Raw genomic sequence first — 22,894 nt, forward strand, 5'->3', positions numbered from 1 at the left:
TGTCAAAATGTCTTTTACAGCAGAAATAAACATGTTTACAGCCTGGTACAAAAAACAGTTTTGGTCTCTAGAGCTAATTTCCTCCTTCATGACAACTGTTTATATAACTCACCTGTTTACATTTTATTAAGGATTAAAGTTATGTAGAATTGAAGGCGTGGCCTCTTTGAGTGACATGTTGGCGAGCGTATGCTCGCCACAAATCATCACACACCAAAGTCTCGGCTCCACACTTGCCCCACCTTACATTTTTAGATTAGCTGGGAGTTAGGAGCAGAGTCAGACACTGCCAAGATGGCAACAGTGGAGCAGCTCACTCTGAGCTTCAAAACTGCTCTTCAGAAACCTGTGGGTGACGTCACAGAGGCTACATCGATCTTTATTTACAGTCTATGGTGTGAACTGACCTTTGAGCCAACTCTTGTAAAGTGTGAACCTGTACAACACTGATGATAGTTACATTTTTACCAGTGACAAAAAGTGTAGCAGTCACAGTAGTAGTGGTACAGTAGAAATGTAATTAGTCGTAGCAGCAGAAGAGGTAGAAACAGTAACTGTAATAGAAGTGATTGAGCATCAACTTTGATAGCAACATAATAGTAATACAACATTGTTGTAGTAGTAGTAGTAGTAGTGCCAGTACCTTAACTCTATCTACCCTAACTATTTCAGTGGTAGTATAACTAGTAGATGTAACAAAAGGCGTAACAATGAGTTACAATAGCAGTTGATGTATAGGCTGACCAGATGTCCCCATTTTTGGTGGCCTGTCCCCAGCTGCGGCTTTCCCTGCAAATGCCCCGTTTTTAACTTTGAACTAAAACCAGATGTCTAGCATTGCGCTTGTTTTGACAGAGGAGGTTAGCTGCTATCTATAGGACCTTCAGAAGCTTAAACCATCAAAATGGAGATATCCAATCAGGTCTCTAGGCAGAGAAATGGTTAACTGGCTCATTCATTGGTTAGGAGTTCATAACTGGGCAGTAAACTAACACAAACAAACATACCCAACACACATGCCCCTGCTGGAAATTGTTTTTACGTTGAAAGAAGTGAAGAAGAAGAACACGACACACAACAATATTCACAACCTTTTATGAAAAATGCTCGTTTCTTTGGATCTGTGGACCCTTAAGAACTAAAGGAATATAAATAATTGAGGAATAGATAAACAATAGAACTTCACGACTGCTTCAAAGGTAGGGAGTCATCGTTCTATCAGTTTGCCTTCACCATAATTTATTACAGTACAACAGTAACCATGGTCAAAATACATGAAACCTGGACTGTCCCCCATTTTTATTTCAAAGGTATTATGAAAAAAGGTAAAAACATTGGATATTTTAATGATATATTGACTGCTAAACTGGAAATGTCCCCGATTTCCATCTCAGAAATCTGAATGCAAACAGGCATCAGATCCTTTTAACTCTAGTACCCTGTCTTATCATCAACACAAGACTTCATTTCATTTGTATTTTTTGTATTAGTTTTTTATTAGTTTTTATTAGCACATCTTAAGGGTTCAGTGTAACACCTAGGCAACTGGAAATACCGTCTATCATAATCCACCACATTCTATGTTATAAACAATGTCAACATCCGTGAAGTGTGTCTCATTATTTATACAGCAGGTGGTGATGATTTAGTAAAAACCTTTCTTTTACAATCAACCTCAAGGAGTCCAACACACCCCAGCAGTACCACTTACACTTTATATAAATGTCTACTATGAGAAATAACTGTATGTTAGTGTATGCTCTTGACAATGTGGCTCATTAATGCATAATGGTTTCTTGTATAAGTGCAGAACATGCTTATGCGCACAGAGGACTATATACAGTGCTGGTTCCATGCTCCCTTTGTAAGTTGTATCCGTTTGTTATCTTTGTTAAGGAAAAGGTAAAATAGAGACTTGAGATGAAGAGGAGTTTTCTCCCCACATTGTCGTCATGCAGGTCAGAAGATGGAAGGATGTTTTCAGTCCATGGAAGAAGCCTGAGGACAAACACAGAATAGGTGTTAATGGATTTACTGTCACATATTCAGAAACACTGAGTTTAAAAAAATTCAGTTCAATACTCTGCCCCAGTTAGAGCTGGTGAACAAGGACTTGTACCTGTTTACCTGATAGAGTACAACACAAAAAAGACATTTCATTTTTTTAGTGTTTCTGCTAGAGACACGAATTATACAAAAGACTCAGATGCTGCAGATATGCAAAAACTAGAATCACCTCCTTGTGGGTGTCTGCCTCCTCCACTCAGACTAGTTTCAGATGACATCTCTGTTTATCCAGAGTCATAGAAAATATGAACTATTTATGTGAAATTTTGTCATAATTGCTGTGTGAAGTCTTGAGCAATGGCTAAAAAGTGTTTTCTGAGGTCACACTGACCTTGACCTTTGACCTTTGACCACCAAAATATAATCAGTTCATCCTTGAGTCCAAGTGAATGTTTGTGCAAAATTTGAAGAAGTTCTGTCAAGGTGTTACTGAGATATCGTGAGAATGAAACGGACAGACAGACAACCAGAAAACAATATGGCTGCTGCTCTGACTGACTGAAAAAAATCCTATTGCAATTATTTTGGCAGATATTGTGAGTTCAATTGGAATTATATCATTTCATTCTCACAGAAAATTTGTAAAAATGATGATGTGATTTTTGTTGGTCTTATACCAAACAATCATGTACCTTTACGTCTGGAGAATATGATGTGTAGGCCGCGGCGTCTCTGTAGCACCACAACACTTATGGTGCTAACAATGCTCAACAATGTGACACATTTTACCTTATATCAAAAAACACTGCTGCTCCTGTGATTTGGATATTGCACTTGGCCATATTGAGATTTTGATCATATTTGGATTGATTGTTCAGCTCCACTGCAGATGCATTTTCACCGTGAGACCACAACGTACCTGTGCTATTCTCCGACCTGCACACCTGCACAGTTATCTTTGCTCTCTGAGGCTATTGCTAAGTATTCAGCATTTCTGGAAGGTAAAGAGAAGAAAGAAACAAAAGATTAGTGCTTGACTTGAAGTGGATGACAAATGCAAAGAATGAAAGAACACAGGAATGATGGTATGACAGGACTTTTTGTTCCGTTTTTGGACTTACAGGAGGGAGATTTTGGGTTTGGTTTTGACTAGGGAGGAGGATGACATGATGGGATGGACAAGACGAAAACACGACAAGTGGACGGGGGGAGTGAGACATGTTAGACAAAGAGACATACATGAAAACACACAAACGATGGAGACAGTGATCATCTTAAAAATAAGTAAATAGGAGGACAGGTGAAGTAGAGGAGAGAAATATGAACCAAAGAGACAAAGATCACAAAAGGTCAAAGTTTAAATTAAAGTGTGATTTCAGCAACAGGACATGAACACAACATGGCAGCATTCATGAGGAAAGACACACTTTTCAAAGCTTCATTTTCATCATTAGCTTGTTAATTTTATAAAGTAAAAGCCTAGTCACACTGGAAAGTCACTAACAAGACAATTTCATCAGTTTGCTTGTACCAGCCAATATTGTCCTAACTGTCAACGAATCATTCCTCTATTGTGGGGCAGTTTATACTGTAACACAGGAGGGTTAAAGAAAAAGGAAGCGACTAAACTAATCAGCTGTTCTCACAAATATCAGCACGGTCGAGGCTGAAGGTTTGCTGTTGGTCAAAGGCACAAATCTGAGTGTCAAAGTTCAGAAAAGAAAAACTCATGAAACACTTGCAGATTTAGAGAATTAATTTTGCTGTTTTAAATGCTGGTGTGACGAGGTTTTACCTCTGATGTTTGTTGATTCAAAATGAACACCAACACCAAGGAGAACATGCCAGCTGATAAGAAAAATTTGCAGTACAGAAATGCCAAAGATGTGTGGAAGGTAGTTAAAAACAGAGCTTCATGAAGGAGCAGTGAAAAGTATAGTATATAGTATATAGTATATTTTTAACTATAAAATGACACGATTCCTCCTCTCAAAAACCTCATTTAAGGAATCCTTCTCAAAAGTGTTTATGCTTTGCGTATGTTAGTTAAAAACTGACAACAACCTTGAATCTCTTTTCAAAAACTGAGAAATGCAGTTTATGTATTTAGCTTGACCTTTTAAACGTCTAATGTCATTTAAAGGTTTGCAACAAAGAGGGAGTTTTGTCAACTTATAAAAAAACTATAAACCCCTAAAAAAGTCTAAATCACTGAAACTGGAGTGAGAAGACAGGTAAAAAAAATACTTACGCTGCTTCTCGTAACGCCTCTTCCCCAGCCGCTGCTATCTTTCTGTAGCAGTATATCATCTCTATGAGGAGCCAGACCTGCAGGCCGATGATGGACACGTACATCATAACCTCTGACACGATGGAGGCTGTTCCTCTGCTGGCTGCACAGGAGGAGGCAGGAAATCAGCTTATTAGACACAGAGGCCACTGACAAGGCAGGAAGAGCGCAGGATTTACAGTGTGCCGGTATGAAGCAGGTGTGAAGCTGTATGAGCAGAATGCTTTTATGTTGCAAGAACATTGTCTGGTCAGAGACGCAATCAGCTGAGCTCTATTCATCCTGATTTCTCCTTGTTCAGGTTACCATCATCTGGAGCTGCTGTTCATATTGTTCATCTACCACATCTTTCTAGAACATTTAAAGTGACGTAATGAAAATGATATCAAATCAAATGAAATCAAATTTAGGTGCCACTTTACAATAACACTATGGTTTATAATTAAATTATTGATTCAGTTGGTGGCACTTTATAAATCATAAACAAACAATTCAAAACAAGTTCTAACAGTTTTCATACATTGATACAGGCTCAGTATTTGGCAAGATCAAGTTAATGCTTACTACTCATTAATCTTACTAATGAGTAACTACCATTTATAACTGGTAAAAGGAGCCTTATAGTAACTCATTAATAAATGATGTTTCACACTTTAAAATAAGGCTTGTTTTATAATCCTTCACCAGCTCTCAGATCTTCTAATGCCAGGCTTTTAATAAACACAATTTAACACACAATAAAATAGGCAGCTTTTTTTTTTTTAATTATGGAAACCCTGTCAAGAGCTGTGAGAGATGCTCACTGAACATTTTTAAACGACAGCTGAAAATCTATTTATTTAACTTGGCTTTTCTCTGATATTTTACTATTCTTATTGGTTTCTGTTTTTATTTTAATTTTATTTTCATTGACATATTTTATCATCTTTATCATCAGCAAGCACTTTGAGCTACATCTCTTGTACGAAAAGTGCTCTATAAATAAAGTTTATTATTATTATTGTCATAGTAAATGATCCGGATCCGCCCCGAAATTTAATGAGCTCTTCCCTGGCTCACAACACATCACTCTATCAAGTGTGGTGCAAATCGGTTCAGTACTTTCTGTGTAATCCTGCTGACCAACAAACACTTGGAGAAGGTACAGTAATAAAACCCTCAGACAGTGAGGCTGCACCGATGCTGACTCGTCAGTCTTCACAACTTCTAACTGAAAATGCACAGGGATAATGGAGGAAACATAATAAGTTAAGTTCTGTCTTGCCACTTTTCAAATATAATTTTGGTCATGCACACTTGTCTTATACTGCGCTTTTGTTGTAGGTTTAAAATAATAGAATATGCATCAAGTTAAAGGAGCCATTTCATTATTCCTTTATGATTTTATCTGCTCTGTCTTAAAGGCCTAATATATACACAGTAAAATAAGAATGTATTGTCTATATCAGTGGTTCCCAACCTGTGAATTGACAAATCATTTGCAAAACAGTAAAATTTTGGTGAAAAGACGTAATTATATAACAAAAAATAAAGTTCTTATACGTTTTAAAACAAAATGATCGTTAAAAACATTAAAAATGTTGAAAAGCTCCATCCATTTTCATTTGTCTGAATTAAGGCCTACCACTATGATGAGCTCATGATAGAAACTTTTGGATTACATCATGTACTTGTTTTCTATCTCAGTCTGATTGTTCGCTAACAGATCACATCCATGGCAAAAACTGGAGAATCAAAGTGGATATCTGGTGAGTAACAGGAAGAGTTAAAAGGAAAGAGATTATCAAGATTAAAATTATCATTAAAATAAAAAGTGGTCTGAAAACACATTATTTGGCCTCTGTATTGTTACAGGGTTGGTCGGACAGTTCTGAGATTTTCCAGTGGGCCATGAGTTGGAAAAGGTTGGGAACCTCTGGTCTATATTATAACATAGGCTGACTGTTTTGTGCATGGTTTGCATGTACAGGAAACAGCACACAACCATGCAGCTTATTGAGTGAGGCTTCTATCTGCATCAGTACTGAGGAATGTTTCCCGCTCGTGGCACAAAGAGGCAAGTGTTTCGCCTTTTTTATTCAAACTCCTCCTTCATGCACAAGAAGAACATCACCCTCAAATATGATTCTATACAGACTGACATTAAAATGCTCTGAGTAGAGACACAGCCAGTCAACAAACTTTACCACACTCGTTACGACTCAATAACCATTCACACTTTAATCACTTCACTGATCTTGGCTGCATCAAATATTAAAAAACCATGTGTGAATACATTAAAGAAGCTTTCAAGACAGATTGAAATCTGATCATTAATCTGCCATTATGTACCCTATTGATTTTATCCAGTTAAATTCTCCCCCGTGTACAATCAGACTGTAAAATGTTCTTTAACGGTTCTTCACTGCATGTTCTTAAATCCAGCTGCCCGTGAGTCGACCTCTTACCTTTAGCCACCACGGTGAGGTGGACCACCTTGCTGACGATGGTGTTGTACTCGTAGTTCTCGTAGAAGAGGATGCGGTTGAAGAAGCACTGGTAGGTGCCAGAGTCGTTGAAGGTGACGTTGAGCAGGTATATGGAGGCGTCTTGGATGTCGTTGCTCCTTTTACTTCCGTTCCAATCCACACGATCCATGAAGTGGTCGCTCTCGATGGTGGCGCCATCCTCGTTGTAGGTGTAGATCTGGGGCCACAGAGACATCAAGGTCAATCAAGACGCTAATGTGATAGAAAACTCATTACATCTGCACATATATAAACATACATATACAAATATATGACATATATAAATTCATTACATCTGCAAATATATATTGTCTATATTTACACAATACACAAATCATGTGTGTTGTTCTCCACCCAAGAATTGATAAATTGACTATGTTGTTGAATTAAAGCTACCAAAAAGTGAATTGAAAAAAACCCAAATTCTGGGTTATCACTATCGCTGGGATTTAAATTACTTATTTATTCAGTCAACTTCTACTGTTACTGTTGAAATTAAATCAAAATTGTTGAAAAATTATGAAACAATGAAACAAGCATAATCTCTCTAACTTAATGTTCTAATACATTAAAAATGTATAAAATTGTATAAAAATGTATAAAATTAATTTCAAATTCATATATCTCATTCCAGTCTTTCTTCTGGAAGCCTTAACTGCATAAAAATGGCTGACTGGTGGACCTAACATTGGGTTAAATATAGTGATCCAGCAGGATGAGTTGACCCCAAAAATCCAAGCTCATCATTCTTTCGCAGTCCGCCATTTTTATGCAGTTTAGGCTTCCAAAATAAAGACGGATATTTGTTTTTTAATATATAATTTTATACATTTTTATACATTTAAAATGTATTTAAACATTAAGTAATACGTGGCTAACTTGATATTTTTTTGTTTTAGCAATAAAAGAATGGCTGGGACATCATGTGCTTGTTTCATTGTTTCATCATTTCATGGGAATTTTAATTTAATTTTAACATTAACTGAAGAAGTTGACTGAAAAAAAAAAATTCAACCCAGAATTTGGGTTGTGTTTTTCAACTGATTTTTTGGTAGCTTTAATTCAACAGCACAGTCGTTTTTACTCATTTTTGGGTAGAAAACATAATCGAACATGGTGGGTTAACACAACCCATGGCTGGGTCGGTCCCTTTTTGACCCAGCACTCACAAATAACCCAAATTGGGTTATTTTCAACCCAGTCGTTTTATATACGAACTATAGTTTGTATATACAATGTCATTGCCTTACTTTTTTGCATTGTATCTATTAAAGTTATTTATGTTTTACACCTCTTTAGATTGTTTTTTTTGGCCTGCTGTAAACATGCATGTCAAAGGTCAAGGTTCAAGGTTCAATTTTATTGACATTCTCTCCATATGGATCTCAGTATGCAGTTCAAGTAGTGTTAGGGGGGTCTGAAGTGGTTGCAGCATCTGTGCGTGCTGCTCAGATTCTGACAAATATGCACATAGATAGACACACAGCATAGATATGTGTTTACATGGAAGATAATCAGTTCTTCTTGCCACATCAAGGAGCATTACAAAAAAATATCACCTGGAATATAGATGACCCTTTTTTGTTAAAAAGAGACTTGTTTTACAATTAAATATTAAACCATTAAGTATATGCAGCTACAGTATCACAGCATGCACTGCAGTGGCAAACAGAGGATGCAGCACAAGGTCAACACAGCCATGTGTCATCTCTGGAGCTCCAATGATCTCTGTGGTGTAAAATATCACAATTGATTCCCTCTGACCCTCATGATGACCTCAACACTGTGATCATGTGATCCAGGGCAGAGTGTGTGTATGAGAGCCTATGTGAGTGAGAGAGGCACAGGGAAGAAGAGAGCCTGGGTGTGCACTACATTAGCTTGCATACATAAATAGCTTGTGTCTTGAGGAATGTAGAACAGGAGTGGGCGAAAAAAATCGCTGGAGCTGCAATTTTTTGATGAAGGTAAAATGTGTCACATTGTTGAGCATTGTTAGCACCATCAGTGTTGTGGTGCTACAGAGACGCAGCGGCCTACAAATCAAATTCTCCAGATGGAAAGGAACATGATTGTTTGGTACGAGACCAACAACAATCACCTCATCATCATTTTTATTTCTTTCAGTGAAAATGAAATGAAAAAAATATCATTCCATTGCATATCATATCATGTAGCCCTAGTTGTGCACATAGATTGTTAATAAAGACAGACATATCCTCTGTGACGTCACCCACAGGTTTCTGAAGAGCGGTTTTGAATCTCAGAATGAGCTGCTCCATTGTCGCCATCTTGGCTGTGCCAGCTAATCCAAAAATGGAGGAGGAGGAGGGGCGTGTGTTGAGACTTTGGTTCATGCTGGTTTATGTCAAGGATACGCTCACCCACCTGTCACTCAAAGAGGGTATGCCCTCAATTATGCAGAACTTTAAGCATTGATAAAATTGAAATAGATGGATTATATAAAAATTCATTCCTGTGCACAATTGTCATGAAGGAGGAAATTAGCTAAAGATTACCAAAAATATTTTTTGTTCCAGGCTGTAAACATATTTTTTTCTGTTGTAAAGTTGGACATCTTAACATGGGAGTCTATGGGGATTGACTGCAGTTTTTGGTACTTCCGTGTTGGGGACATTTTTATCCTTGGAGGTTGCCGCTTGGGTCCAGCCACGGATGTATTATAAGTCTTATAATACCAGAGACAGTAGAGAAACCGAGATGCTTCATTTCCGTTTATTTCCTGTATCTGTGTCACGTGGGTTTCTTCACCTCCCCGCCCATTTAGGAGACCAGCAGCAGGTCTGAGTGTATTCCAATGGGCGAAGTGAACGAGATCATAGATTATCACAGATTCTTTCGCTCCATACTGAAATAAATATTGGACCCAGTTTTCACAAGCCACACGTCTTCAGGACATTCTGACATCAAAGTGTTATTTTTGGATTGACTTATTTATACGTCAAACCATGGATTAAACTTTAAAACTTAAATAAAACTTGTTTCATTGCTTAACAATTGCTAATACAGATTATTAGCCTATTAAATTGACATGATTTTGTACTGGGCTGATCAGATGTTAGTAGATAAAAAACAGTGGCAAAGAGGCTCTAATTTGCACTGTATCCGTGTTGTATCGTCTATTGTTGCATTCTTCTGGCAGGGACAAGTAATCCATCAGTTAGTATTAAAAATGCCCGAGCTTTGTGCAGCAACAGGCTCTAATAACAAGAAAAACGGATCTATATTTTCTTTACGTAAGAATGCAGAGAGGTAAGTCTAGACAGGGATAGATTTTAATACTAGCTAGTGTCACGTTTCATGCCAGTTGCCTTGGCTTGAGGGAGGGGCTGAGGGACAACGCCCACTTAGGACGCCTGAACTGTATACCATTTCATACCACTGGTGCTGCCTGTAATGCGGTATCTTCTATATATTGGATCTTTGATAATACATCCATGGGTCCAACTCACAAATCTCTGCTTCCTGTTTCCGCTTGATTTTATTCTGAAAGTCCGGACCGGAAGTTCTGCTTCGTTTCTAACTGCAGTTTTGATACTTCGTCCGGATGTTTGTTCGCTCGCTTTTCTTCGCCCACGCATTCCTGTTGTCTGTTCACAGATTATGTCATAATTAATCTCACTTTTTGCGCATTTAATGTGGAGTATTCGTTTGGACATCAATGTCATTTATTAATGAGGTGCTAAATGTGAGTTTTTTAATTTTAAAGTTGAGTCGCTGTCTGCCTCGATCCGCTTCGTGTTCGACGCTCTGCACACGGGATCCCTCGGACTGATACTCCACCGTCCTGGGCTGCAGTCAGATGGAGAACCGGTGTATGTGTCTCTACCCCAAAATTCACCGAGCCCGCAGAACAGCACACAAGACTCCCGTCTTTCGGCTGCAGTTAGCGGGCTAGCTGTCCTACAGTTAACAGTGGGCTGGGTAGCAGCGATTCAACTTTTAAAATTAAATATCTAAATAGGGCACATTTTTAATGACGATTCACCTGAAAAGTAGATCATATGCCAAAGTGAGACCGTCCATCCCTAATATGGCCTGGGACAAGTTTGATTTTAAGGATTCTTGAGCGACTGAAACTCCCTGGAGAATTCACATTGGTGCTGAAATCCACCTAAAAATAGACTCAATTACTCACATGAATAAAGTCAGCTTCTCCTTTGGCCCTGAAGTACCACTCGACGGTGGCAGCACCTTCAACCTCACTCCTCCTCTTGCAGGAGATGCAGCCCAGTTTGAAGCCCTTTCCTGCAACTGCCTCGGTATCAGAGTCCACCTCTGCACAGGCCCCATGACACTGGTACACTGTTTACACAAGGAAAAACATACAGACAATTGTTACAGTTTAGATTTTGTCTCAACACGAAGGCTGTAAAAAGTGAGCTGGACTCACCGAACAGAAAGCAGAGCAGGGAGAAGAGCAGCAGATGTGATGCAGCCATGTCACCGGATGTTAGTCTGGCTGTTTTGCTGGACGAGGGTCCTCAAAAATTCCAAAATTTAACACTGATGCTCCCAGTGTCGAGCTCCAAAAAAAAAAAAAAAAAAACTTGACGCTTATGTCACTCACAAACCGAGCACCTCTAAGTTTGTAATAAATGAATGGATATTTGCAAAGTTTTCTTCTTTATTTTTTAAGAAGAATTGAGCTTATATGCAAATTTAAAAAGCTGCTTGTCAGTAAAGTGTAGGCTAATATGTGGATGTGCCTGGTAGCTAGCAGCTAATCATGCATCGTAAAGTGCAGAAATGTATCTTCCCTTTATACACTTAAATGTGTTTACGGATGCACTAACAGCCCCGTGGAACTACACTGTCAGTACTTCAGCTCTTTGGCTCAAGCCAGCATCTGTATCCTGTCGTTACAGGATTTATTGCCAACAAATTATTGCTGCTTATCAGACAGCCGCCCTCCTCCACTTTATCTCTATAATTTGGAGGAATGCATTCAAGTGGTGGGCTTTCTGCTTTTAATTATCTAGTAGCATATGAAACTATCCAGATATCTGGTGACTCACAGTGTTCCCCAGATCAACACCCTGAGATGTGATTATCTTGTTTCCCTGAGGTCCTAATGTGAGATGCGCAGAGCGACCATTAGACCTGCCCGGGGCCACATGCTCTGCTCTGTTATGTTGGCAAATTACACAAATTTATAATATATGTTTGTTTGTATAATGTGCAACATGCCAGCTACTGACTGAACGTCTACAATGTGCTTAACATGCCAATGCATATATAATTAATTTGCATGCTCTATGTTAAGAATCAAATGGCTACCTCTTGCAGGCTACACGCTACCAATATTTAATAAAGACCAGTATAATGATCTAAAAATAATTATTCTTAATCGGATCACTGAAATCGGAGCCTACTGTCCTGAATTAGAGGCCTCTTCTCCTCGTCTCCTCGGGGGGGAAAAATACTGTCCTCTGGTGCGATGACAGCTGAATGTGGAATCACTTCACCTATCTAATGACCCCCTGCTCGTAGAAGAGATGCTTCGGTCGTGTTGGCATTGCAGATAAAATTGCGTGAGCATAAAAGCCACACACACACACACACACGCACACATACACAAGCAAAACCAAAAAATTAAATATCCAATAACCACGTCCTGTGCTCAGTTAGCGGTGTTTTTTTCGACGCCACAGCGGCACCTCTGTCGCTCCGCTCAGAGGATGCTGCAGATGCACTGCGGTAAAAACGGGCTGTGCGTGTATGATTGAGCAGATGCTGTAGGTGACGACTGTTTAAGCTTCAGCCCCGCTCTTTTTAAACTGACACTAGCTCGAGCTTTGTCTGGAAAACTGCCGCAGGGGGGCTCACCTAGCGATTATAGTGCGTTTAATGAGAAAGAAAGGCTTCAGAGTTGTAGTACAGTGCTGATATTAACGGTGTACTGGCCCTTTAAGTGAACTCTCAGTGGGGCGGGCGGGGTGATCCAACGATGGCATCTTTCTGTCAGCAGAAGTTAGTTTGTCATAAAACGCATAAAACTTCTTAAAATCGCCTGTACAGCCGTAAAACCAGCTTATCTAATACTCAACATGCTTCTCCCGTATCTAAAGCCGCTGGTTAATGTAGTCAGTGTGATGGCATTTCTTTATAATTTAAAAAAACGTTCACTCCAAACACCCACTCACGTCGTGCATGAGGATGCCCATGCTGTTTTGTCAACCAGCTAGCATTAGCTACGCCTACGGGCAAGCTGCTGTTAGCCTTTACTAGCTTAATATATCATTTTATACACAAACAAGAGATGGCGCTCTGTATATGGAGTTCACGAATAATAATGTCCTACAAATAGTCAGCGACGTCCCCTGATAAGGTAAAAAAAAATCCCGACGCACCGACATATCAAAGGTAAAGTACTATGCCAATGTTAGCTGCTAGCTAGCTGTGTTCGCTACAAGCTAACGCTGGCGTGTTGTAACATAAACACGCAGTGAACCTAAGAATGTGGAAAGCTATTTTCTAGTTGTATAAACAGACATCGTGTTAATAATGATGACGGTGATGATTTTTTTCAAGATTTAAGTTTACAACGTGCTTCGTAGTTTGGGATTAGCTAACAGCAGCTAGCTAAATGTGGTAGTGATCATCAGGTGGAAGCTGAGTCTTCATGTCACAACACAAATCACGGCAGTTTGAGAATTACATAGTTCGTTATCATTAAATATCTCTACCTACCATGCGTACACTTGTGACACTAACACATCTGACACTAAAGATGAAAATAATTAGGATAACTGACAGAAGAAATCTAAAATAGTACTTAAAAGTTATTGTCAAAAAAAGTTCTGCAACTATTATCGTCATTACAGATTATTCTGTTGAGCAGGTTCTTCATTAAGTTGTAATATTTCTCATGAATAATCAAAAATGCCAATTACAACTTCCAAAAGCCTTAGGTGATGTCTTTAAATTTCTGGTTTACAGAATCATAATCATATATAGATACACACGAACATAGAGTAGAAACAAAGAAATAATTAACCATATCACTATTATGTACAAGACAGTGAGGAATAAATAAATAGACCAATAAGTTAAAAGTTAAAAACATGACATTTTGTCTGAGCAACAGGTCTAAAATCCAAAGATATTAAATTTCTTATTACTTACGACAAAGAAAAGCAACAAATGACAAACTTGAACTGGGGAAAGTTTGCGATTTTTGCTTGATAAATTGCTTAAAGTGTGAACCAATTAACAGAATAGAAGATGATTATTTTTCTGTCCATCAATCAATCAACTTAATTTTTGCAGCTCTAATTTAAGGTAATTGTTTAAGTCACTTTTCATGTAAACATTCCCTTATTTCACCTTCTTTGCTTTTCTTTATCTTAACTGATAAGGAACTACTTACAATCTAGTGTCTACTGGGACAATGCAATCAATTTGATGATATAACCTTCAACATTTTTTTAACAACTAAACTAATAATAAATTTAAAAAGTAATTGTGACTTGCACCCCTTATTGACATCCTTTTTTAAATATATTTCAATAGGAAATTTTTACCACTAATATGTCCTCTATTTTGAGTAAAGGGCTGCACTATCGTTTTTTATTATCATTATTATCTGTCATATATTAGTTAGTTTAATGTTTGGGCTGTAAAATATGAAAAAATAGCACAATAAGATGTCTTAAGATTTTTCGATTTTCTAAATAACAGGTCAAAATTCAAAAAGATTAAATTTACTATCACTACTATATTTTAATAAATTAAATCAGGAATGCTTCATATGTTAGGGGCTGGAGCTAGTTACTTTTAGGATTTTTTTTGCTTGAAAAAGACTTTCGATCAGCCAGTTGATTAGTTGCCTGCATGAATGTAATAAATCTCGAGAAAATATTAATCATATGTAAATGAAGAGACTTTTACCCTTAATTATTATAATCTGTTTTTTGATAAATTCAGAATGTATTATTCCTCACTGAGGATGTTGAATTCAAGAAACAAAGAAAATACAAATAAATGACTTTAGATGAGTCAATATCTCAGTTTATCCTAATTTAAATGTCAGTGCCACTGTTATAATTTTCCCTTTGGTTTAGTTTTGTCTTGGATCTGCCTTCAAAAAGTGAACGTGAAAACCCAGAAAACCATACAAGCCACTATGTTATATAAGATAAAGCATTGAAAAATGCACCATTTATCAATAAGATCTACAGAGTCCATAGACACACAATATGTCACAAATTGTGTTTTATCTTCTCTATAGTTTCGTGTGACTATGGACGCAACCTGCAGTGCTTCTGCGGCTCCGGCCGGTCTGACGGTCCAGGTGTGTTTCCCTGGTGCTCGAGCTGCTGTTCTGGACAATCTCAACCGGCAGCGGGAGGAGGGCCGGCTGTGCGACCTCTCCATCCAGGTGCAAGGTCAAGTGTTCAGGGCCCACCGGTGTGTGCTCGCTGCATCCTCGCCATACTTCCATGACCAGGTAGGTGCGGGTACATTAGCCTGCAATAAATTTGATTATGAAAAGATATTATTGCTTTATGGCCACTTCAGATACCCAAACCTCATTATGTCTTTGTTCCTGTCTCTCACAGGTGTTACTGAAGAATGTCACGACTGTTTCCCTCCCCTCAGTCATGGACCCGTTGGCCTTTGAGAGTGTCCTGAGTTCTGCCTACACAGGCCAACTGAGCATTGTGCATGATGACATTGTCAACTATGTCACTGTAGCCAGTTTCCTTCAGATGTGGCACATTGTGGACAAATGCACGGAGATCTTGAAGAGACCCCGGCCCTCAGTAGAGGTCACCCCCGGAGAGGCGACTGCAGCCAACCAGGGCACTGCGTCAAGACAGCAGTCCCCGAGCAGCACCGACTGCTTAAATCTGGAAAGGGAGGGAAGACGGAGGGAGAGGAAGCCCGACACCTTGCCTCCCTTAGCTACATGGAGACGCCCGCAACAGTTCCCTAGGTGGGGGCGTCCACGTCCCTCATCAGCCCAGCACTTAGCGGACACTCAGCTCGACGTGCTCCCCAGCTACACGGAGAGTGATTACACCAGCTCTGAGGAGGCATGGATATCAAGCCATGCCAAAACTAGCCACTTTGCACATGATGGATCCGGACACAATAGCCGGCACCACGGGGGGTTCCCTAGTGGTGAGACATTAAAGCAGAAAGTCAGGTTTCAGCAGAGGGGTACGACGCCGAATGCTGATAGACAGCTTGATAAGAACAGAGGGAATGGGGACAATGATGAGACACATGAGAAGAGGAGGAACGAGAAGAGAGAGATCGAGGCGGATGAAGGAGTGGGAGAGGAGGCGGTGGAGAAGAAGGAAGGCTTCGCACAAATGGGACACTGTGGTAAGATACAAAAACCTCATTTTATTTTACACAAAAACACAATGTCTCTGACTAAGTGTCATGATTCTGACCAGCTGTCTGTATCTGACAGTTTAAGATTCTACCACCAGAGACTAAATATCACAATGGCCGCATCCTTCAGAGAATGCGAAGGTCGAACCGAACGAAATGAGACAGTCTGGTCTACGGAGAATTTCCACTGTGTGTCACCAGCTGTGTCTGCCCTTACCATTGCGTCCTGTCACCTAGCATCCTTGACAACACATAACATTTTATGCCTCCGCACTGGCGACAGTTGGAGCCAGATACATATTCGGGTTGTCTGTCTGTCTGTCCCATTCTCGTGGACACAATATCTCAGTAACACTTTGACAGAACCTCTTCAAATTTGACACAAACATTCACCTGGACTCAGGATGAACTGGTTAGATTTTGGTGGTTAAAGGTCATGGTCAATGGGACCTCACAAAAAAACGTGTTAGCCATAACTCAAGACTTTACACAGCAATTATGACAAAGTTTCAAACAAATGGTTCATATTTTCTCTAACTCTGGATAAACAGGGATGTGACCTGGAACTAGTCTGAGTGGAGGAGGCAGACAACCAGGAAGAGGTGATTCAAGTTTTGACTAAAACTTGAGGTTTTGAGTCTCTTGGTTTTAACAGTTATACCGTTAGCAGCTGAACTGAGCTGAAACACAATATTTACATTTAACAGTATAATCCTCAGACTCTCCATCAGTGTTATTTGCTTTCATTACCTGCACGCAGTGAATCTTGGGATAGGTTGGGCCACGAAGGATCCACGTGTTGGAGCCTTTGTTGCCCAGGAAAAGAAGTGAAATCGAACAGTCTAGTCACAGCGCTTCGACGCAGTCAGTCTTCAAATGCAGCCTCTGAAGGATGTGGCTCGTGATTTGGGACCCAGCCAACATCTTTATATTGTGAATGTTCTAATATGGTTCACATATTCTTTGTATTGGTCTTCTCGGTGCAGAGTCTGAGTGTTTATATTGTAGCCAGCTGCATGTAATTTGTTATACATTTCTCCAGCAGACTTCCACCAAGTATCAAATGAGAATGCGGAGGCCGGACAAGCCACAGGGAAGACGAGTGCCGATGTGCTAAAGGAAAAAGTGCAGAGAGATCTGGCAGGAAGTGATCACTCCTCAGATCTGCCCTCCGGCGTTCACGCCTGTCAAACAGGTGAGGGAGCTCTGGGCCCGTCCTGTCCGGTGTCAGCCCGGCAGCAGTGGCAGTCGGGCCCCTGGTCTCAGCAGGAGCAGAGGCCGCAGGAAGGAGAGGGCGGGAGCTGCAGTAAAGACGAGGATGAGGATGAGGAGGAAGAGGATGTGGACTTTGAATGTTTCACAGAGGGGACCTTCAGCAGAGACACGTATGATGAGATTGAAGATGGCACAGGACAGGTTTCCCAGAGGCCGTTGGTCCCTGTGTCTCCAGACTTCACAATGGCGGGCTCCGAGGTGCACTGGCCCTCCACCAGTGTGGGACAGGCTGGCTCATTGACCCCCACCTCCAGTCGCCACTTGTCCCCATCCTCTGCTGCTTTCCCACCCGCCTCTTCACCCCCAACCCCGTCTTCGTCATCCTCAGTCTCGCTCGCCGGCGCCCCCTACACGGGGAAAGTCCACTTTTGCCATTGCGGCAAAGCCTACACCCTGAAGAGTATGCGAGACCGTCACGTGAAGATGCAGCACCTCAACCTGCGGCCGTTCGGCTGTCCTGTTTGCACAAAGTCTTTCAAGATGAAGCACCATCTAACCAAGCACCTTAAAACCCACGGGGGGCTGCGGCCCTACGAGTGCGGCCTGTGTGGGAAGAAAGTCATTTGGAGGGACAGTTTCCTCAGGCATCAGGCACGGTGTGAAAGACTTGCTTCCAGCTCCTCAGCTAACAGCAACAACACTAACACAGCAGCAGCAGGAGATATGGACGACAGCTTCAGTTATGGATTTGACGAAGGGGAAGCTTTTCTAGCAACAGGAGGACAGGTGAAGGTGGAGGAGGTGGATTTTCATGGGGAGATGGAGGATGGGATGAGGGGGCTGTTGGGAAGCGTTTCTGGGATTGTGGATGAACTCAGATCACAGTCACAAAATTTGGACAGTGGCAGTCATGTTTTTAAAGAGGAGGCGAGTGAAAGCTTTAGTGGAAATTAAATATTAAAGTGATAGTTGGGGTCATTTGGTGTGGGGTTGTATGATGTAGACATTTATAGTCAGTCTTACCTGCAGTAGATTGAGTTTAGAGGAGCAGAGCGATGTGCTGCTGTGAGCGGGGCCAGCAGAAAAAACATGTTTTAGACACTTTTAAAAGACGCCCACTAAAAAACAATCCAATATGTGTCTAAATGTACGCTTCATGTAGAATATTTTTAGCTGTTTATCTTCCTGTCAAAACAAAGTGAAGTTGAGCTCTTTCTGATTCACTCAGCTGACCTGTACCTGTGACATAATACAGTGCAATACCAAAGGAAAGCAATGTTTTGACGGGTAGATAAAGCACTGAAAATATTCTACATGAAGCAAACATTTAAACGGATATTGGATTGTTTCAGTGGGCGTCTTCTTAAAGTGTCTAAAACAGGTTTTTTCTGGTGGCCCTGCCCACAGCAACACATGAATCTACTGCAGGTAACACACCGACTATGTATGATTACCTCACACAACCCGATGTCAAATAACCCTAACTATCCCTTTAATGTGAAACAGCTTTATGGCGTTAAACTGTATGTACATAAACACAAGAGGGACAAAGAATCACATGATGAGTTTAAGGGCGTTTTCGCACATAAAGTAAGTTTGCTCTGGTCTGATTCAGTTGTTGAGTTTGTAAACTTGTAGGTTCGTTTTGCTTTCAAACAGAGAAAAATTCAAGTGAACCAAAATGCATCATTACAAACCACGTGAGATCGTTCCCTCCTCTTATTGGTCAGATTGTCTGGCTGGGGCAGGAAAGTAAACACAGGAAGAAGGTTACAGGAACCGTCAAGCTCAGGCATGTCCAAAGTCCGGCCCATGGGCTAATAGCTAACCGATTTTAAATGGCCCACAGCTTGTGTCTCAAAATATACTATGTGGCCTGCCACACAGTATTGGTTAATGAAGCAAGTTCGCTTTGTGTTTTTTCCTGTTCACCTGGAACTAATGTTTTCAGAAACAGACTGTAAACAGGCAACAGACGTTTGCTGCTAGGTAGCTGTCATGGCCACAGCAAAGAAGTGGGAAGTAGACGGCGAGGGACGCCGCTTTGAGGAGCGGTGGAAAGTTGAAAACTTTTTCACTGAAAGTCAAAATTGTTGTGTTTGTCTCATTTGCCAAGAGACCGTCGCTGTTCAATGTGAAGAGACATTACAAGACTAAGCATAATTCCTACCAGCGCTTGAAACATCAAGTGAAACAGCGTAGCCTCCCCTGCAGTGGCTTTTCACACCGCATGGCCCCCAGGTGTCTCCACATCATCAAATATGGCCCCAATTCGAAAAAGAAACACCCCTTGTCGAGCTCAAACTTGTGAGTTCATCCGCTAGTTGGGGCGGATCGAGTTCAGAACTCTTTCACAGCAAAAAGAAACTGCACCAGAGTCCGTTTGGGACCGGACTGAGACCACCTCCTTGGAAGGGTCTCAGCGCGATTGTTTTGGTCTGAGTGCGATTACTGTTTTCACACCTGCCCAAATGAATTGTACCAAGAGGGAAACGAACCAGGGTTCAGTTTAAAAGCGCTGAAAAGTGCAGGTGTGAAAACATTCTGAAAGTCAGTAAAGGTTTGGATCTTTTTATGTGCATTCTTCTCATGTCATTGATATTTAAAAAAAAAAAAAAAAAAAAAAAAGTAGCAATCATATGCTTCATTCAAGTGATCCTTTTTAATTTGTGCAGTGTCATGTCGACTCGTTAAGTGATGCTGTAACCTGTACATCTGTAACCAGCAACGCTGTGAATACTTCTGGAGCCCGAATAAAGTTCATCTGCATTTTGCACATAAATTATTTACCATTGGAAAATAAATACAAAGGTGTAAAAATATTTTCTGTGCAATACTGACGTCTCCTCGCACTATGTCACAGATTAAAATCTTGGTATATATGATAATAAAAACAATTTGGATGTTTGATTGTGGAATATTGTGATTTATTGCATGGCAAATTTCAACAGGAAATGTTATAACTCTATTACACATTGTCCAATCTGTCCCAAACTTGGTCAGTAAACACCTTCATGATGCTTCATTGTGATGTGTGTCAAATGGCGTTGTGAATTTTGATGTTTCGCCATGGAACAGGAGGTTGTTGCAGCTTTAGTTATTATTTATTGTCAATCTAGAACACAGAGGCTAATTTCAGTGGGTCATATTTATATAACACTTATTATAGGAGACTTGAGATGTATTCTACAACATTTGTTCTAAATGACTGGGTCATTCGGGAACAGTTGTGGCTCAGTTCCTTTGCAGCACAGTGGTGGAGCAGCAGAGGTCTCTCTTGCTCAACTCTGCAGCTTCTGTCCACATGATTAAACTGCGTAAAAGGTCTTGACTGTTTGAAGAAAGCTCCTTCAATTAATCATGAAAAGACCCACAGACCCTGAAAGATGGAAGGGCTGATGAATGGGACTATCATTTAATGTATTCTGGCTCCGCCCCTTTGTCCCACTGAGGTCATTGTTTCTTTTAAAAATGATGTTGACAGGATATCATACATTAATATTATTAGATTCTTATTTTAAATTCTCCCTACGATTATATTTATATATATCATTAATGTCCACTATACTTTCCTTTTCACCCTCTCATACTTACAAGACAGATACACACGACTACATCTGATATAAACCTCGAAAATTACACACACATATCATAGACACATACCATACATATATTCTTTTCATTTGTACGTCTCTATAACTGAAAAAACAGATTCCAGCTCTGCAGGTCTGCAATTCTGCAGTTGTGATTTTAATTTTGTTCATTTATTTTTTTTATTCTATTCTCATCCATAGTCTGGTGTAACATGACAGTTTCCCTCATAAAGTCTATCTGTCCTCTCTATCTATTCAGGAGACAACAGCCTATTGGGATTTCCATTTCAAAGGCAAACATGAGGTCTTGACAATGAAAGAGCAACTCACAAACAGGGGACCAGGATCTTACATATGGTGCTGTATATGTAACCAGTCAAAATAGGTCACAGTCCAGGGAATTGCACAACAGTTAGTTGATATCAGTTTTCTTTCTGTCATAGGTCATTGAAATGATGGATTTTGTGTTGGGCATAGTAGCTTGTATTTTATCAGACATCTGTATGGACAGAATCAGTATATATGTAGCTCTTTATGTTACTGCTAAAATGTGTCAAACGCAGGAAAATTGCCTTTCACTTCCCTTTTGTATGTTTTGAATTTTGAACCAATTATCACAGGAACATCACACACAGGAGAAGAGATCAAACAGTTTATTGTGGTTTTAGGACCGGTTGTCCTTGAGAAGTTGTTTCTCAGCCTCGTTTCTAATGATGAGAAATAATGTTTTTCCCATTTCTGAGCAGTGACAGGGGAATCAGTTGAGGATGACTCATCCTGGTTAGGTATTCAATTAAATGAAGGACATAATGTACAGATATCTTGTTTTTTCACTTTTATATGGGGATTATTGTCTGAGATAGATGATTGGCCTCCAGAGGATGTTTTATGGAGCTTGGGTTCAGTCAGGGGCTAATGCAGAACTGCAGTAATTTAGCTGTTCAGTAAACCTTGAAACTGGTGTCCAGTATCGCCATGCTCACAAACATCAGGGTATTATTTTGTAGCTGTAACACCGCCACAACAAGAGTCCCCATTTCTTTATTTCAATATGACACTTCAACCATGATTAGTTTTCCTCCAGATGATCTGCATCTTTGGGTAAATATGCTGCTGCAGCCAGCCAGACTAGCCTAGCTTAGCATAAAGACTAGAAGCAGGAAGTAAGCTAGCCTGGCTCTAGTTCTGTAAACTGTAAAAAAAAAAGACATTTTTACACTTAGGACTTTTGTATGATGTCTTACTGATTTCTTCCTTTCTATGTAATCTTTTTTTCAAATTTTTTTACTTATTATTTCATAATTATTACAACTGATTTACATTAATTTATTCACGTTCTTTTAAAATTTTAGGTTTTTCAACTTTACATCAATGTTTTTAGCATGTTTTATGTTATTTCATTTTATGTCTTTTCATGTGATGCACTTGGTGCGTGTCATTTAATTGTTGTAAAGCGCTACATTTCTTGTATGAAAGGTGATATACAAATAAAGTTCATTATTATTATTATTAATTATTAATAATATTATCATTGTTATTATTATTATTATTATTATGTGTTAATTTGTGACCTTAAGTGATGCTGGTAGGTTTTTTTTTTAAAACATTTGGACAAAACTAGCCTGTTTTCCTTAGTTTCCAGAAAAGGCTGTAAATAAAGATGGACGTAGCCTCTGTGACGTCACCCACAGGTTTCTGAAGCTCAGAGTGAACTGCCCTGCTGCCGGATCTTGGCCATGCCTGACTCCACCCCTAACTCCCAGGTAATCCCAAAATGGCCAGACTGTAAACATGTTTATCTCTGTCTATGGGGATTGACCATAGACTGTAAATAAAGATGGACGTAGTCTCCGTGATGTCACCCACAGGTTTCTGAAGAGCGGTTTTGAAGCTCAGAGTGGGTCGTTCCGTCA

General features: G+C 39.9%; 2 protein-coding genes across 4 annotated transcripts; one reads left to right on the top strand and one right to left on the bottom strand.

The window, feature by feature from the left end:
* Positions 1-1,098: 1,098 nt before the first annotated feature.
* On the bottom strand, positions 1,099-12,643 carry scn1b (sodium voltage-gated channel beta subunit 1). The gene is made up of 6 exons (XM_022744191.1): positions 11,219-12,643; positions 10,964-11,130; positions 6,745-6,982; positions 4,259-4,400; positions 2,927-3,001; positions 1,099-1,998 (listed from the first exon to the last, which is right to left on the bottom strand). Exons 1-5 carry the CDS (start codon positions 11,265-11,267, stop codon positions 2,932-2,934), a joined length of 666 nt encoding a protein of 221 aa, XP_022599912.1. The 5' UTR covers positions 11,268-12,643; the 3' UTR covers positions 1,099-1,998; positions 2,927-2,931.
* Positions 12,644-13,028: 385 nt separating this feature from the next.
* Positions 13,029-18,457, top strand: LOC111220891 (zinc finger and BTB domain-containing protein 22-like). 3 transcript variants are annotated; one of them, XM_022744160.1, is made up of 4 exons: positions 13,029-13,191; positions 15,059-15,277; positions 15,390-16,161; positions 17,216-18,457. In XM_022744160.1, exons 2-4 carry the CDS (start codon positions 15,071-15,073, stop codon positions 18,340-18,342), a joined length of 2,106 nt encoding a protein of 701 aa, XP_022599881.1. In that variant the 5' UTR covers positions 13,029-13,191; positions 15,059-15,070; the 3' UTR covers positions 18,343-18,457. The 3 variants fall into 3 exon arrangements, with proteins under 3 accessions (XP_022599881.1, XP_022599880.1, XP_022599882.1); XM_022744159.1 differs by having other exon boundaries at positions 13,029-13,156; XM_022744161.1 differs by having other exon boundaries at positions 13,029-13,156; positions 17,219-18,457.
* Positions 18,458-22,894: the final 4,437 nt, after the last annotated feature.

The sequence above is a fragment of the Seriola dumerili genome, unplaced genomic scaffold (genome assembly GCF_002260705.1).
Source record: "Seriola dumerili isolate Sdu_G_001 unplaced genomic scaffold, Sdu_1.0 BDQW01000078.1, whole genome shotgun sequence".
Taxonomy (NCBI): Eukaryota; Metazoa; Chordata; class Actinopteri; order Carangiformes; family Carangidae; genus Seriola; species Seriola dumerili.